The following is a 12,963-nucleotide window of genomic DNA, read 5'->3' as shown; positions in this document are numbered from 1 at the left end:
TTTGCTTGAATTAAGTGTTTAAGAAAAAAGAAAACTTATTTCAAGATTTTTTTCCTCACCCCATTGGCAGATATTTTTGCTTGTTTTAAGCACAAATTCACTTAAAGGACAAGTTCGGTATTTTAGACTTAAAGCCCTGTTTTCAGATTGTTTATGGTCAAATAGAATGGTTTTGACTGAAATTTCGACATTTTCGGCTGCCCTGAGAATTTTCGCGTGTTTGTGTTTCAGCTCAGACCTCTACAATGGGTTTAATGGTGCACTGGAACAATTCTTCCTAAAATGCATTAAACTTTCGTTTACAAAGACGTGAAACTCACCGAGTGGTCAGGGGTGTTCACTGGTATGCTCACACAAAAATCGCTGCAAAAGACGCATTCCAACAGGTTTTATCGTAGTTTTTACCAACTCCATTGACTGTATTAGACGTCCTGTGAGGTACGGTATTACTCCGCGCCGGGAACTTTGTTTCTATTCTTGCAATTGGCAAAGGCGGATTAGCGCCACCACCTGGGCTGGAGTGTTTATTATTCAAGCTCTAAGCGGAAGAATGTACGGGTGTGAGGCGTTTGGGGAAATAGGTCCACAAGTTAACAACGAATGCTAAAACAGCTGTTGGAATGCGTCTTTTGCAGCGATTTTTGTGTGAGCATATCAGTGAACACCCCTGACCACTCGGTGAGTTTCACGTCTTTGTAAACGAAAGTTTAATGCATTTTAGGAAGGATTGTTCCAGTGCACCTATAAAGCCATTATAGAGGTCTGAGCTGAAACACAAACACGCGAAAATTCTCAGGGCAGCCGAAAATGTCGAAATTTCAGTCAAAACCATTCTATTTGACCATAAACAATCTGAAAACAGGGCTTTAAGTCTAAAATGCCGAACTTGTCCTTTAAATTGCATATTTTTTGTCTTAAAACTAAACTACTGAAAACAAGACAAAAATACAAAGTAAGACAGTCATTTTTTTTCAGTGCAAGAGGTATTGCAATTTGTCGCAATGTGCCTGGGTTGAACATCAGCGCACGTTTATGACTCAAATGAACTATGCTTTGCAAGACTGTGCGTTTGACTTGGCACATACTTTCTCGTATGCGTAAAAAACAGACTATAGCCTGGGCGTAAAGGTCCTTATAAAATATTTGTTATGAGAAGATATTGAACAACTGTGACCAATGATGAAACAAGGCATAGTAGCTTTTTTGAGTTGATTATATTTACTGTTATGTTTCACCGTTGACACTCACCTGCTAGTATATGAAGATATCTTTATGGCATCTGAATGATGTAAATCCTTTATTTGGCTTGTCACTAAGAACATCCCCATATGCAAACAGAAGAAACTTGTGTGTAATGTTGTTTCTACGGCTCATTGCATGCGCAAAGACATCTCGCTCAACAAGGCATGGGAAGGGCTTTTTCTCACCTCTACATGCACTACCGGTCAAAAGTTTTGGAGTACTCACTCGTTCTTTATTTATATATTTTTCCACATTACATAATTATAATAAACTCTTCTTAACTATGGCATAACACAAACGTAACTGTGGGAATTATGTTGGTGATTAAAAGCATCCAAAATAAATCAAAACTCTGAAGTGCAGTCACCCTTTGCCTAGAAATTGCGACACCGTATGCGTGTCATTGAAGTGCGTGTCACCTTAGGATGATATTTAAAGAATATTGAAGGAGTTTACATCAAATCTGGGTTCTTATTGGCTGCTTTCCTGAAATGTTCAAAACAAGTCATCTATTTCTAAAAGAATATTTTAATATAAATTTTTTGGCTTTTAATAACCGAAATTAATCTGATTGGCACAGCTATATTTTGTCTACGAAAGTAATTTCAAGCATTTAAACATACACCTTCAGATGAAATGATTTTTAAGATCATAGTTAAAGTTTAAGTCAACTGTTTCGAAACTTTGACCGGTAATGTACACAAATATGGGATATTGTAATGAAGTGGCCTCACAAAATATTTTGAAGAAACATTTCACAAAAGTATATAGAAAACCAAAACAACATATATACAGTTTATTTGGTTATATGCTTTATCTGTTTAGTGAAATGCATTTTTTAAATGTAGTATAGATGCGCAAAACAATGTTTTGGGGCTGTTTTGCTGTAACCCAGTCTCATGAAATAACGTGAAAAAAATGATTCATTCAATTTACAAAGGTAAGTGGTTGCAACCAATATATTTAAGCTACATCTCAACAAAGGATTTTTGTTTTGTTTTGCCTTTCAAATTTTTTTGTTTAATTGTAGCTTAAATTAATAGATTGCAACCACTTACCTTAAAAAAATTAATTAAATGAATAATTGTTTTAGTGTAAAGTCACTTAAATTTTTAATTCTTTTTTGTGATACTGTTATGAATTTCTGCATTTTTTCGTGACCGTATCAATTATTTCTGTTATTGGTTACTCAACTGCTTTTTCCTATTTTCAAACCATTGTCACTTCGGTTTAGGGTTAGAATTGTTGTTTGCATTAGGATGTCACTTTAATATTGGTTTATACTATTTTTTTTCTGATTTCTTTTTATATTTTCTGATTATTAAACCATTGTCGCCTGCGTTAGGGTTAGAGTTGGGTTTGGGTAAGGATGTCATTTTATGTAAATCTAACCCTAAACCGAAGCGACAATGGTAAGAAAATAAGACAAATTAGTTGAGTAACTAATACGTGACACACACAAAAACGGAAATTTGTGACAGTATCACTAAAAAAAATCAAAAATTTACGTGACTATAGGTATGTAATTTCGTGAGACTGGGCTGTATTTTACTATAAGTAATATAGAAGCGTTTTAATATTAAAGTAAAGGTTGATATAAAGACATAACCAAACTCTTCAAAAGCTTCTCTTTGACAAGAGATGAAATAATGCACTTGAAAAGGGACCTTTTTAATGTCCTATTTTGCATAAACAATATCAATTATTTTATGTCATCTATTTATTATGATTTCATGAACATATGATCTCGTTCTTTCGCTTTGAAGCCAATAATATTATTGAGTTATCCACGGCTTCTGTTTCATCATGATAGCATAATATTTCTTAACAGCATATGATTATCACAATCTTATCTTGTTATTGTGATTTTTTTAAGATAGCTTTTACTTTGTGCCAAAAATACACAGACAGACAGTTTTCAGTTTGTATTTTTCTACACACATCCATGTTTACTGCAGAGAGACTTACAGTAGTATATTTTATTGTGTCTTTCTGTAGCCTCCTAACCGTCTTACTAAATATTTTCTGTACTCAGCTCACAAAACAAAAGGAACATGGGAAACTAAATCCTCGACCTGGAAAGGTGAGTCCTGTCACTTTCACTTTATTTTTCTGAATAAAACCACTTGAATGATTTTATTAATTGATCAGACCAGACCAGCCCGTCTGGACTCATTATATAAAATAAGATGTGACAGAATGTGTTTGAGTTCATTAAGCCTGAGGCTGAGATAAGAGCAGGCGAGAGAGATTTTTGGGCGTGTGTCATCAGTCCAAGAACACATTTCCACTCGTTCATGTGTCAGACAGATGGGTATAAAAAATTAATTACATGGCTTTACATAATCAAATGATTTTTATGTTGGAACTTGCACCAAGAAAACATGCATTTGTTTTTATTCGGGGTTAATCAAAAGGTTATTAATGTTATTCAGTACAAAAAGTCATTAAAAAAATATGCTTTCGTTGCTATTGAAGAAAGTTTTTATTAAAAACACATCTACTTTGATCAAGCTCAAACACATAAGCTGTATTCAATATAATGACTTGATTGTTTGAGTTTTCCTATATCAGGATAAAAAACGTCACAATTACACACGACCCAGTGATGGATTGAGAGTTACTATTCTGTTTCCTTTATTATATTTCTTACATTTATGTTATTTATATCTTTTAAATATTTGATTTTAGTATTTTATCCAGTTTATAAAGACCTAAAATTATACTTCTAAGTCGGAATTACTCAATCTATTCTGCCCTACAAAAGCTAAGTGCAGTAACTACGCAAACACTGAAACTGAGAAAAATGCCCTTTAAGTTTTTTACACCAGCCAGTCAAACATGTTACTGCAATTTTTGCACACACGTTTCTCTGAAATGGGACAAAATTGAACCAGGAGACTTTGTCAAAAGACACAACATATCTCACAAAGCCCATTTTAACCCTTAACTCAATTTTGACCAAATGCGTACTTACTCCGCTTTGGCTTTATAGGGCAGTAATGTTAAAGCTACATTGTGTACGATTTACAAGATCAGACTTTCTGTAATTTTAGAATGGATGTTAGTGAAGAAACCCCTAAAATGTGTAGATACAGTACAGTCCCCTAAAGCAGTGGTTCTCAAACTGGGGGCCACAAGATGGTGCCAGTGGATGTATCCTACACAAGGGGGACAGCATGCTGAAACGTTTAAAGCGATAGTACACCCAAAAATGAAAATAATGTCATTAATAACTTACCCTCATTTCGTTCCAAACATTTTCCGTTCATCTTCGGAACACAGTTTAAGATGTTTTATTAATAAAACAATTAGATGACAAATAAAACAAATAAGTACCTTCAGTTTTAGGATTCAACATTGCTGTCTAATGTGAACAATGTGATAAGGTGATGTTCTGGTTTATTAGTTTTCACTGAATAATTTTCAAATTCCTACGTTCTGCTTCAGCAACCAATTGAGATTTAGAAACTGGATAGTCAAGTTTAATCCTAAATACCCTATGGGACGGTTTCTTGCAATAAGATTTATTTCTTCCTAACAACCTATAATATTGGTCAGTGTAATATTGCAGCCTTAAGGTTATAAGACAACAAAAGAGGTTTAAAAAAGTAGGACAAAGTGTGACATGCTCTGTTTCACAGACAAGATTGTTCATTGTCCCTGCATCTGCTGCCTCTAGTGGCTGAGATGGTAAAATATCAAACAATATGGCCATTGTAAAAAACAAAGATATGTGGGACTTTTCTAAGCTGTTTTTCTTTTTTTAGATGTTAATATTTGACCAGCCAGAATTGACCGGCCAAAGAATTGAAGTCCGAGGTGATGTTGTAGATGCCACACCATGGGAGTTTACAGGGACCATTTCAATAAGAGTGGTCAGAGGAGGGTAAGTCATGTACTTGCTTTAATCTCAGTTTTAGGAGTGCACTTTTATTAAACATAACCACACAAACAAGCTTATTCTACTACTGATTGCTTTGGCTGGTTAGCACGGTACTGGCCCCTGGTGGTAGATACTGTAACTACACCATACTGCAGAAAAGTCTCTCTCATCATTGATGGAAATTTGCGTTTTCATTTGCAAAGACTATTTTGGGAAGTCTTAAAAGCAATAAATACTTAAACATTTTTTTTGCCCTAACAAATATGTACTTTGTATATAAGGCGCATATATAACGGCAAAATACAAGCGCGATTGTAAACCCATAGGAAAGTAAACACACATAAATAGGATGATAACGGCATAATACAGAAATAATTATCTATTTATTCAGGTTTGAACGTTTAAGGGTTGACAACACACATAACTATTAAAGAAAAAAGGCTGATGGAATTTCATGAATGTTTATGCATAAGTGACATGTTTACACTTTGATTTTATCTGAGGGGTGATCAGTCAATGTCAGCTATAATAGATCATAATAGATCACCATCAGAAACTATAACTTTGGTCATGTATTTTAAAGGAACAGACCATGCATTGTGGTGACAAAGCAAAAATACTGATCACTTTATAATTTTATTATATTATGTTAAAATAAATTAGGATTCGACAAAATACAGAATGTCAAAAGATTCTTGTTACAGTTTACATGTTTTGTCTTCCTCAGTTGGGTGTTGTATGAGCAGCCAAACTTCAAAGGAGAAAGAATAGCACTAGATGAGGGGGACACAGAGCTGACAAATCCTTTTGGACCTCTGGATGAAGAAGAGGATCATCGGCCGAACGGAATAGTACAAAATCAAGGCGATGAAGAAAATGAGTCCAAACCACGGCTGAAGAAAAAGTTTGTCATTGGATCCATACGACGAGCAGTGCGGGTATGAGATATTTATGTTAACTAAAGTTATCCTCAAAATATTTCCCCTAGAGGGGACATTGTTTTAGCTTGTATGTATGTCTGGAATGGTTATACTGTACCTGTACAGTGACCTCATTAGCGTTAACTGCAAAAAATGTGAATGAATGTGAGTGGTAAAACCTACAGTAAAGCTTCTACCTGTAATGCTTTCCCTGGTGTAATGTTTCACAGCATAGCCATGTCTTAGTGATAATAGTATGCCTCCATGTGTCTCGAAACAGTATTACACCTGTGTATTACTTTATTATTTTTACATTGCAGTTTATTGTACACCTTTAAATATTTTTTTCCAGGATTACAGTGTTCCTGAAATTTGTCTTTTCCCTGAGGAAAATGCTGAGGGCAAGAAAGTCACGTTCAGAGACACGTCAGATGACGCCAGAATTTACGGCTATCCGGTCAAAGCGAACTCCGTGATTGTCAATGCTGGGCTGTGAGTAATCTGCACTGCTTAATCTGTAGTTTAAGAGTCATTGTCAGGGGTTTTCCAGCATTTTCTGTGCTGATTTAAAGTAAAATCTTTAAAATATTGATTAATGGGTTTAAAGGGACACTCCACTTTTTTAAAGATTTGCTAATTTTCCAGCTCCCCTAGAGTTAAACATTTGATTCTTGATTTGGAATACATTAAGCTGATCTACGAGTCTGGCGGTACCACTTTTAGCGTAGCTTAGCACAATCCATTGAATCTGATTAGACCATTAGCATTGCGGAAATAAAAACAAGTTCCGATGTTTTTCCTTGACTCTTCTCTAGTTACATCGTGTACTAAGGCCGACAGAAAATTAAAAGTTGCGATTTTCAAGGTAGATATATCTAGAACCTATACTCTCATTCTGGCGTAATAATCAAGGACTTTGCTGCCGTAACATGGCTCCAGGAGGCGCAATGATATTATTTAGTGCCCAACAATAGTCCCCTGCTATTGAAAGAAACTAAGGGGACTATTTTCGGCTGATGTGTAATATTATTGCGCCTCCTGCAGCCATGTTACATCAGCAAAGTCCTTGATTATTACACCAGTATGAGAGTATAGTTCCCGGACATATCTGCCTAGAAAATCACAATTTTTAATTTCCTGTCGGTCTTAGCACATGATATAACTACAGAAGAGTCAAATTTTAAATAGGAAAAATATTGAAACTCTTTGGTTATTTTTGAGTGCGATGCTAATGGTCTAATCAGATTCAATGGATTGTGCTAAGCTATGCTAAAAGTCATACCGCCAGACCAAGAGATCGCCTGCCCTGAATGGATTCCAAAACGGTAAAAATCTAATGTTTAACTTTAAAAAACCCAAGTGCTGTGTCCCTTTAAATATAATTTACCAATAAAATATTATGTATTATCCAATAAGGCATAGTCATATTAACTAAATATTTTTACATTAGAAGCAGGAAGAACTCAGGGACCACAGAATAATAGGCTTTCCAAATCTGCTGATATTTTGATTAAAAAAAAACATTATTGTTTGAATGCACTGTAAGTCGTTTTGTATAAAGGCATCTGACAAAGGCATAAAAGTAAATGTATGACAGTCAAACATTTGTTCCCTTCTAGATGGCTGGTATTCGCTGAACCCTTCTTTCAGGGCAACCCACGGGTGCTTGAAGTTGGGGGTTTCCCCACACCTGCTGCCTGGGGTGTCACACAACCGTATGTGAGCTCCCTGCACCCCCTTAAAATAGTAAGTGCCCCCTTAACATACCATAAATGTCCTTCTTTAATCCACCATCATTTTTTTTTACACGTTTCTTTCTTGTTTATTTGTAGGGGGAACCGAGAGTGGAGAACCTTTTTGAACCAAAAGTAAGTAGCCATCTAGTTGAATCAAAAGTTAATTTACATACAACCTAATGTTTAATGCCACATTTTGTTTTGAACAGATCGTGCTTTATGAAAAACCATATTTCACTGGGAAGAGCAGAGAGGTCTACAGCAGCATGAGAGATTTCATGACAAGAACAGAGAATAGACAATCATTGTTTATGTACAGTCCAGGATCCATCAAAGTTGTCGGAGGATGGTAAGCAAAAACAAATAGTTTTTATTTGAGAAAGAGTGAGATTTGACATGGTAGCTTTGGACGATTTACTGACCAGAATGTCATTCCTGTATTATTTACTTCAACTTTCCTGTAGCTGGGTGGGCTATGAGAAAGAGGGTTTCCGTGGTCATCAGTATCTTCTGGAGGAGGGAGAGTATCATGACTGGAGGGTGTGGGGAGGAGTTAACTCTGAGCTGCGCTCGCTTCGAGTCATCCAAGCTGTAAGATATTTAATGCAATCACTGAGGTTGCATGGCATAGAGTAACAGACAGTCGGTTTAATTTTCATACTACTCTGTTGCTTGGTGCACTAGGACCTGTCTGAGCCCATGCTGGTGTTATATGGGGAACCTGAAGGGGAGAAGGTGACTGAAGAAGAGCCCACGTTTGAGGTGACGGAAGCCGTCCCAGATGTGGAGCTGTTCGGGTTCGGCATCAACACTCGATCCATCCATGTGCTGAATGGAGCGTATGTATTACATATAAAGTTAATGAATGCGGTACAATTTAAAAAAAGAACGATAGATAGACAGACAGAGAAATAATGAAGAAAGACAGACAAAGAAAGAAAAAACATATATATAAAGACAGATACAAAAAGAAAGAAAGATAGACAAATGAAGAAAGGAATAAAGACAGACAGACAGAAGCTGCGTTTTCTTGTCTTATCAAAATAAGTACCTGCTGCAGATGCGTCTAAAGGGTTTATGATAAAAGAGACGATCGCGTTTGCCAGATACTCGCATAATCTCATGTGTAATCACAGTTTACTGTTAAGGGAGTGTCTTGCATGTATTTTGTAACAATGAGCATCTCTTTTATCATAAATGGTTTTGACGCGTGTGCAGCAGGCACTCATTTTGACAAAACACATGATGAACATGGTTCACATGACGCAACAAACACATATTTTGAAAACGCAAGCAACACACATGACACTCCGAACACTTATTTTGAATTTGCTGGATATGTTGGATCTTTGAATAATTTTTGTCTGATCCTCAGATGGGTCGCCTACTCTCATGTGGATTTCTCCGGTAATCAGTACGTCCTGGAGAAGGGCTTTTACCGTGGATGTGGGGATTGGGGCTCTGTGGACAACCACATTTGCTCCATACAGCCCATTCTTCCTGTGAGTCGTCTCATGTTCTCTATTCATCAGTGTAAAAAGCTGTTCATGATTCACATTTACTTTATCGGCTTGGCATATTAATTAGGTTGCGTTAATATGAGATATGTGGGTCTATGGGTATTTTTGTGTGTGTAATTCATGGGCACTAAAAATCTTTACATATTTATATTGGTCCTGATAATGTTAGGACCTTAATTTAAGTGAATGTTGTTTGTTTTAGGCACCTATGGAAGGGCCCAGTTTCAGAAATGAGGTAAGCTGACTTCACCGCCGGCAATATAGGTCACTTCAGTGATGTGTTTGTGCTCACTTTCTTTTATAACTCTGTCACTGCAGGTGCTGCTTTATTCTGAACCCAGTTTCCAGGGCACGTGCAGTGTATGTAATCAAAACATGGACCGCTTGCCGGATAAACTCACAGTCAAATCCTGCAGGGTGGTGGGAGGAAGGTTAGTCAGACAATTTAGTGTAAATGTTTTAAATAGATGCATCAATGAGCTTTGGTTTTGTTATTTAGTAACTAATCTGAAACAACATACAATGTTTGACCCTAGGGATGGGCGATAATTTGCATGTGATTATCATTGCTCATCTCATCAGTGAAGCCGGTTCAGTGATTAGAAGTAAATCGACATCAGCTGCTTTCAGATGAAGCGGCATTTACTACACAAGAGCCGTAGTTCACTGACAATCGCGGATGTATCGCCTGTGAGATGTATGCGATATGGTCCAGCTTGTCAGTGAACTACTGCTTTGTGTAGTAAATGCCGCTTTATCTAAAAGCAGCTGATGGCAATTTACTTTTAATCAAGGAACCGGCTTTACTGAAGAGGTGTGCATGATATCGCATGTGAATTATCCCTATTTGACCCCAATGAGTATTCAAGCACTTCTGATACATTTAAATGGATGTTTAAATGTCACTTTGCCAACCAGTTATTCTTTAAATAACTTCTACCTTTAGCTTTTGTCCTATTATAGCTTTAATTTAGAAATTGTATCCATTGTTTATTATATTTTATTACACGGCTCTCTGGAATGCTTGATTCTGATTGGTCAGTTGAGACATTTGCAGGTTCGTTCTTTTCAAATAATAACCGCTCCAAAATAATAACGCATAGCCGGACTACTTTCACGAGTAAAATCGCTCTGCGCCAATAAAGATAAATAAAGATTACTGTCTGTTTGGCGCCATCTTGCGACAAACACTCGACAACCACGACAAGACACAGACAGCTTACTGAGACTGAACTTGACAAAATAGAGCATGACAGCTACGAAGCCAACACACAAAAAAATACAGAATGGGCATTAAAACTTCTCAAAGACTGGTTAAAGAGAAAAAAATGGAGACAGACAAGTATGAAGCAGAGGATCTTAATAAGGTATAACAATCATTTTATGCATCTGTGCAAAGTTTCGCGGAAGGATAAAAATGTTAATTTAAAACAAATATGCCAATAAAATGTTTCAAATTCATATTCATGTCCAGTTTTTTTTTCTTATGTGGCAAGTAGCCGTGTAATAAGCGGGATAATGTAGAGGCAGGCGGTAGTTATTGGGAAATAAGCCCCTTCAGTGTGATACAAGACCCTCCGCTTCGCGTCGGGTCCTGATCACACTGTCGGGGCTTATTTCCCAATAACTACCGGCTGCCTCTACATTATCCCTTACATATGTGACCCTGCCTGTGAAACTACTTTTTTCTTCATAAAATCATCCCAGCAAGCAATTTTGGCTAAAACAAGGATAACTTTGGGCTGTTTGTGAAAGTCTAATAGGCGTCTACCCAGTCCCTCCAGAAAAACGTGATTATGCGATCCCATGATTTAATGCATAATCAGCCAAAGTCTGCATATTTATGGGGTGGCTGCATTTTTTAAATAGGCTGCATTTTTGCAACATAAATTGCAGATTTCTGCTTGCAAAATATGATTTCGTAATCCCTGCATTTTTGTAGCAAAAAGGAATATATATCTTAGCAAAAAGTTGAAAAATGTTGCATTTACTTTACATATACGCAGCCATGTCCCCTGTTGTCATGGGAATGTTAGGAAGTGACGTAATTACGCGACGTCTACATCATTGAAAAGCTGCAAACCCCAACCGCAGTTTTTGCAAGTTCCCACGATTTTGGCAAGTTCCCGCAATTTCATAGCATAAAATTGCATAAATATCCCGCATATTACATCGCATTTTTTAAGAAAATGTGCCGCAAAATCAAGGATTTTTGCCCGCAACAATCACAAAAAACTCCACGTTTTTCTGGAGGGACTGTCTACCATAGCCCACGAATAGATGATTCGTATACGTTTAGAACAAATGAAAGCAAAAACCTTGAACACCTGTTGACTTTGCTTATATGTTGGAATATCATACATCAAGTTATTTTGGCAAAAATGGCATGTAACCAAGGTTATTTAGGGTAGAAGTGAGTTACTCGTAGTCATATTTAAGTGTTTATAAGCTGAGAAAAAAATATAAATAGGATGAAAGGTTTTTTTTCATTTTGTTTGTTTGTTTATTGTTTGTTTGAAAGCAGATGGTCTGTTCTTTCATTTGATATATTTGTATGTTTATATATTTTTCGAAAAAAAAAAATTCCTGGAAATTTGTGAAAATCCCCAAAAAATGCTGGCATGCAACTTAAAAAAAAATGCTGGCCAGGAATTTGTTAAAGGAATAGTCTACTCATTTTCAATATTAAACAATGTTATTACCTTAACTAAGAAGAGTTGATACATCCCTCTATCATCTTAGTGCGTGCACGTAAGCGCTGGAGCGCGCTGCTACACTTCGATAGCATTTAGCTTAGCCCCATTCATTCAATGGTACCACTCAGAGATAAAGTTAGAAGTGACCAAACACATCAACGTTTTTCCTATTTAAGACGAGTAGTTATACGAGCAAGTTTGGTGGTAAAAAATTAAACGTAGCGCTTTTCTAAGCGGATTTAAAAGAGGAACTATATTGTATGGCGGAACAGCACTTTTGGGAGTACTTCGACTCGGCGCAGTAACACTCTCCCTCTCCCATTATGAGAGGGAGAAGGGGAGCGGATTTTTCAGGCGAGTTGAAGTACTCCCAAAAGTGCTGTTCCGCCATACAATATAGTTCCTCTTTTAAATCCGCTTAGAAAAGTGCTACGTTTAATTTTTTACCACCAAACTTGCTCGTATAACTACTCGTCTTAAATAGGAAAAACGTTGATGTGTTTGGTCACTTCTAACTTTATCTCTGAGTGGTACCATTGAATGAATGGGGCTAAGCTAAATGCTATCGAAGTGTCGCAGTGCGCTCCAGCGCTTACGTGCACGCACTAAGATGATAGAGGGATGTTTCAACTCTTCTTAGTTAAGGTAATAACATATTTAATATTGAAAATGAGTAGACTATTCCTTTAATATTGACAGAGGAGGACCGTGTCAAAGATTGAAATCAAACGTCATTGCTCGTAAATTCATAATGTGATTGAAATTTAAGCCTGGATTTCACAGACAGAGTCTAATAAAAAGATTGGTTTGATGTACGATATTGTTATCTATATCTATAATGCACATTGAAGTGTATTAAGTGTTGATTTTGCGCAATTCATAAAGCATTTCATTAACAAAACAAAGATAATTTGATCACCAAGGAGCACATATACTGACAAAACAGTGTTTATATTGAATGCA

The 12,963-nt window shown here is 36.5% G+C and overlaps 1 protein-coding gene across 2 annotated transcripts in view; it reads left to right on the top strand.

Annotated features, from left to right (window-relative positions):
- The window catches only part of crybg2 (crystallin beta-gamma domain containing 2), a 39,251-nt gene that overhangs the window by 22,834 nt on the left and 3,454 nt on the right, over nucleotides 1-12,963 (top strand). Inside the window, exons 5-16 of one of the 2 annotated variants that reach the window (XM_065290109.2) lie at nucleotides 3,278-3,325; nucleotides 5,013-5,131; nucleotides 5,856-6,066; nucleotides 6,401-6,540; nucleotides 7,668-7,794; nucleotides 7,881-7,916; nucleotides 7,994-8,133; nucleotides 8,249-8,375; nucleotides 8,469-8,623; nucleotides 9,160-9,286; nucleotides 9,507-9,539; nucleotides 9,623-9,735. In XM_065290109.2, the coding sequence (XP_065146181.1) occupies nucleotides 3,278-3,325; nucleotides 5,013-5,131; nucleotides 5,856-6,066; nucleotides 6,401-6,540; nucleotides 7,668-7,794; nucleotides 7,881-7,916; nucleotides 7,994-8,133; nucleotides 8,249-8,375; nucleotides 8,469-8,623; nucleotides 9,160-9,286; nucleotides 9,507-9,539; nucleotides 9,623-9,735 (1,376 nt within the window). The remainder of the gene's footprint in view (nucleotides 1-3,277; nucleotides 3,326-5,012; nucleotides 5,132-5,855; nucleotides 6,067-6,400; nucleotides 6,541-7,667; nucleotides 7,795-7,880; nucleotides 7,917-7,993; nucleotides 8,134-8,248; nucleotides 8,376-8,468; nucleotides 8,624-9,159; nucleotides 9,287-9,506; nucleotides 9,540-9,622; nucleotides 9,736-12,963) is intronic. The other variant, XM_065290114.2, reaches the window with a different exon arrangement.

This window comes from Paramisgurnus dabryanus, chromosome 19, assembly GCF_030506205.2.
Source record: "Paramisgurnus dabryanus chromosome 19, PD_genome_1.1, whole genome shotgun sequence".
Taxonomy (NCBI): Eukaryota; Metazoa; Chordata; class Actinopteri; order Cypriniformes; family Cobitidae; genus Paramisgurnus; species Paramisgurnus dabryanus.
The sequence above is the reverse complement of the archived record's forward strand: the minus strand, read 5'-3'. Positions and strand labels throughout refer to the sequence as shown.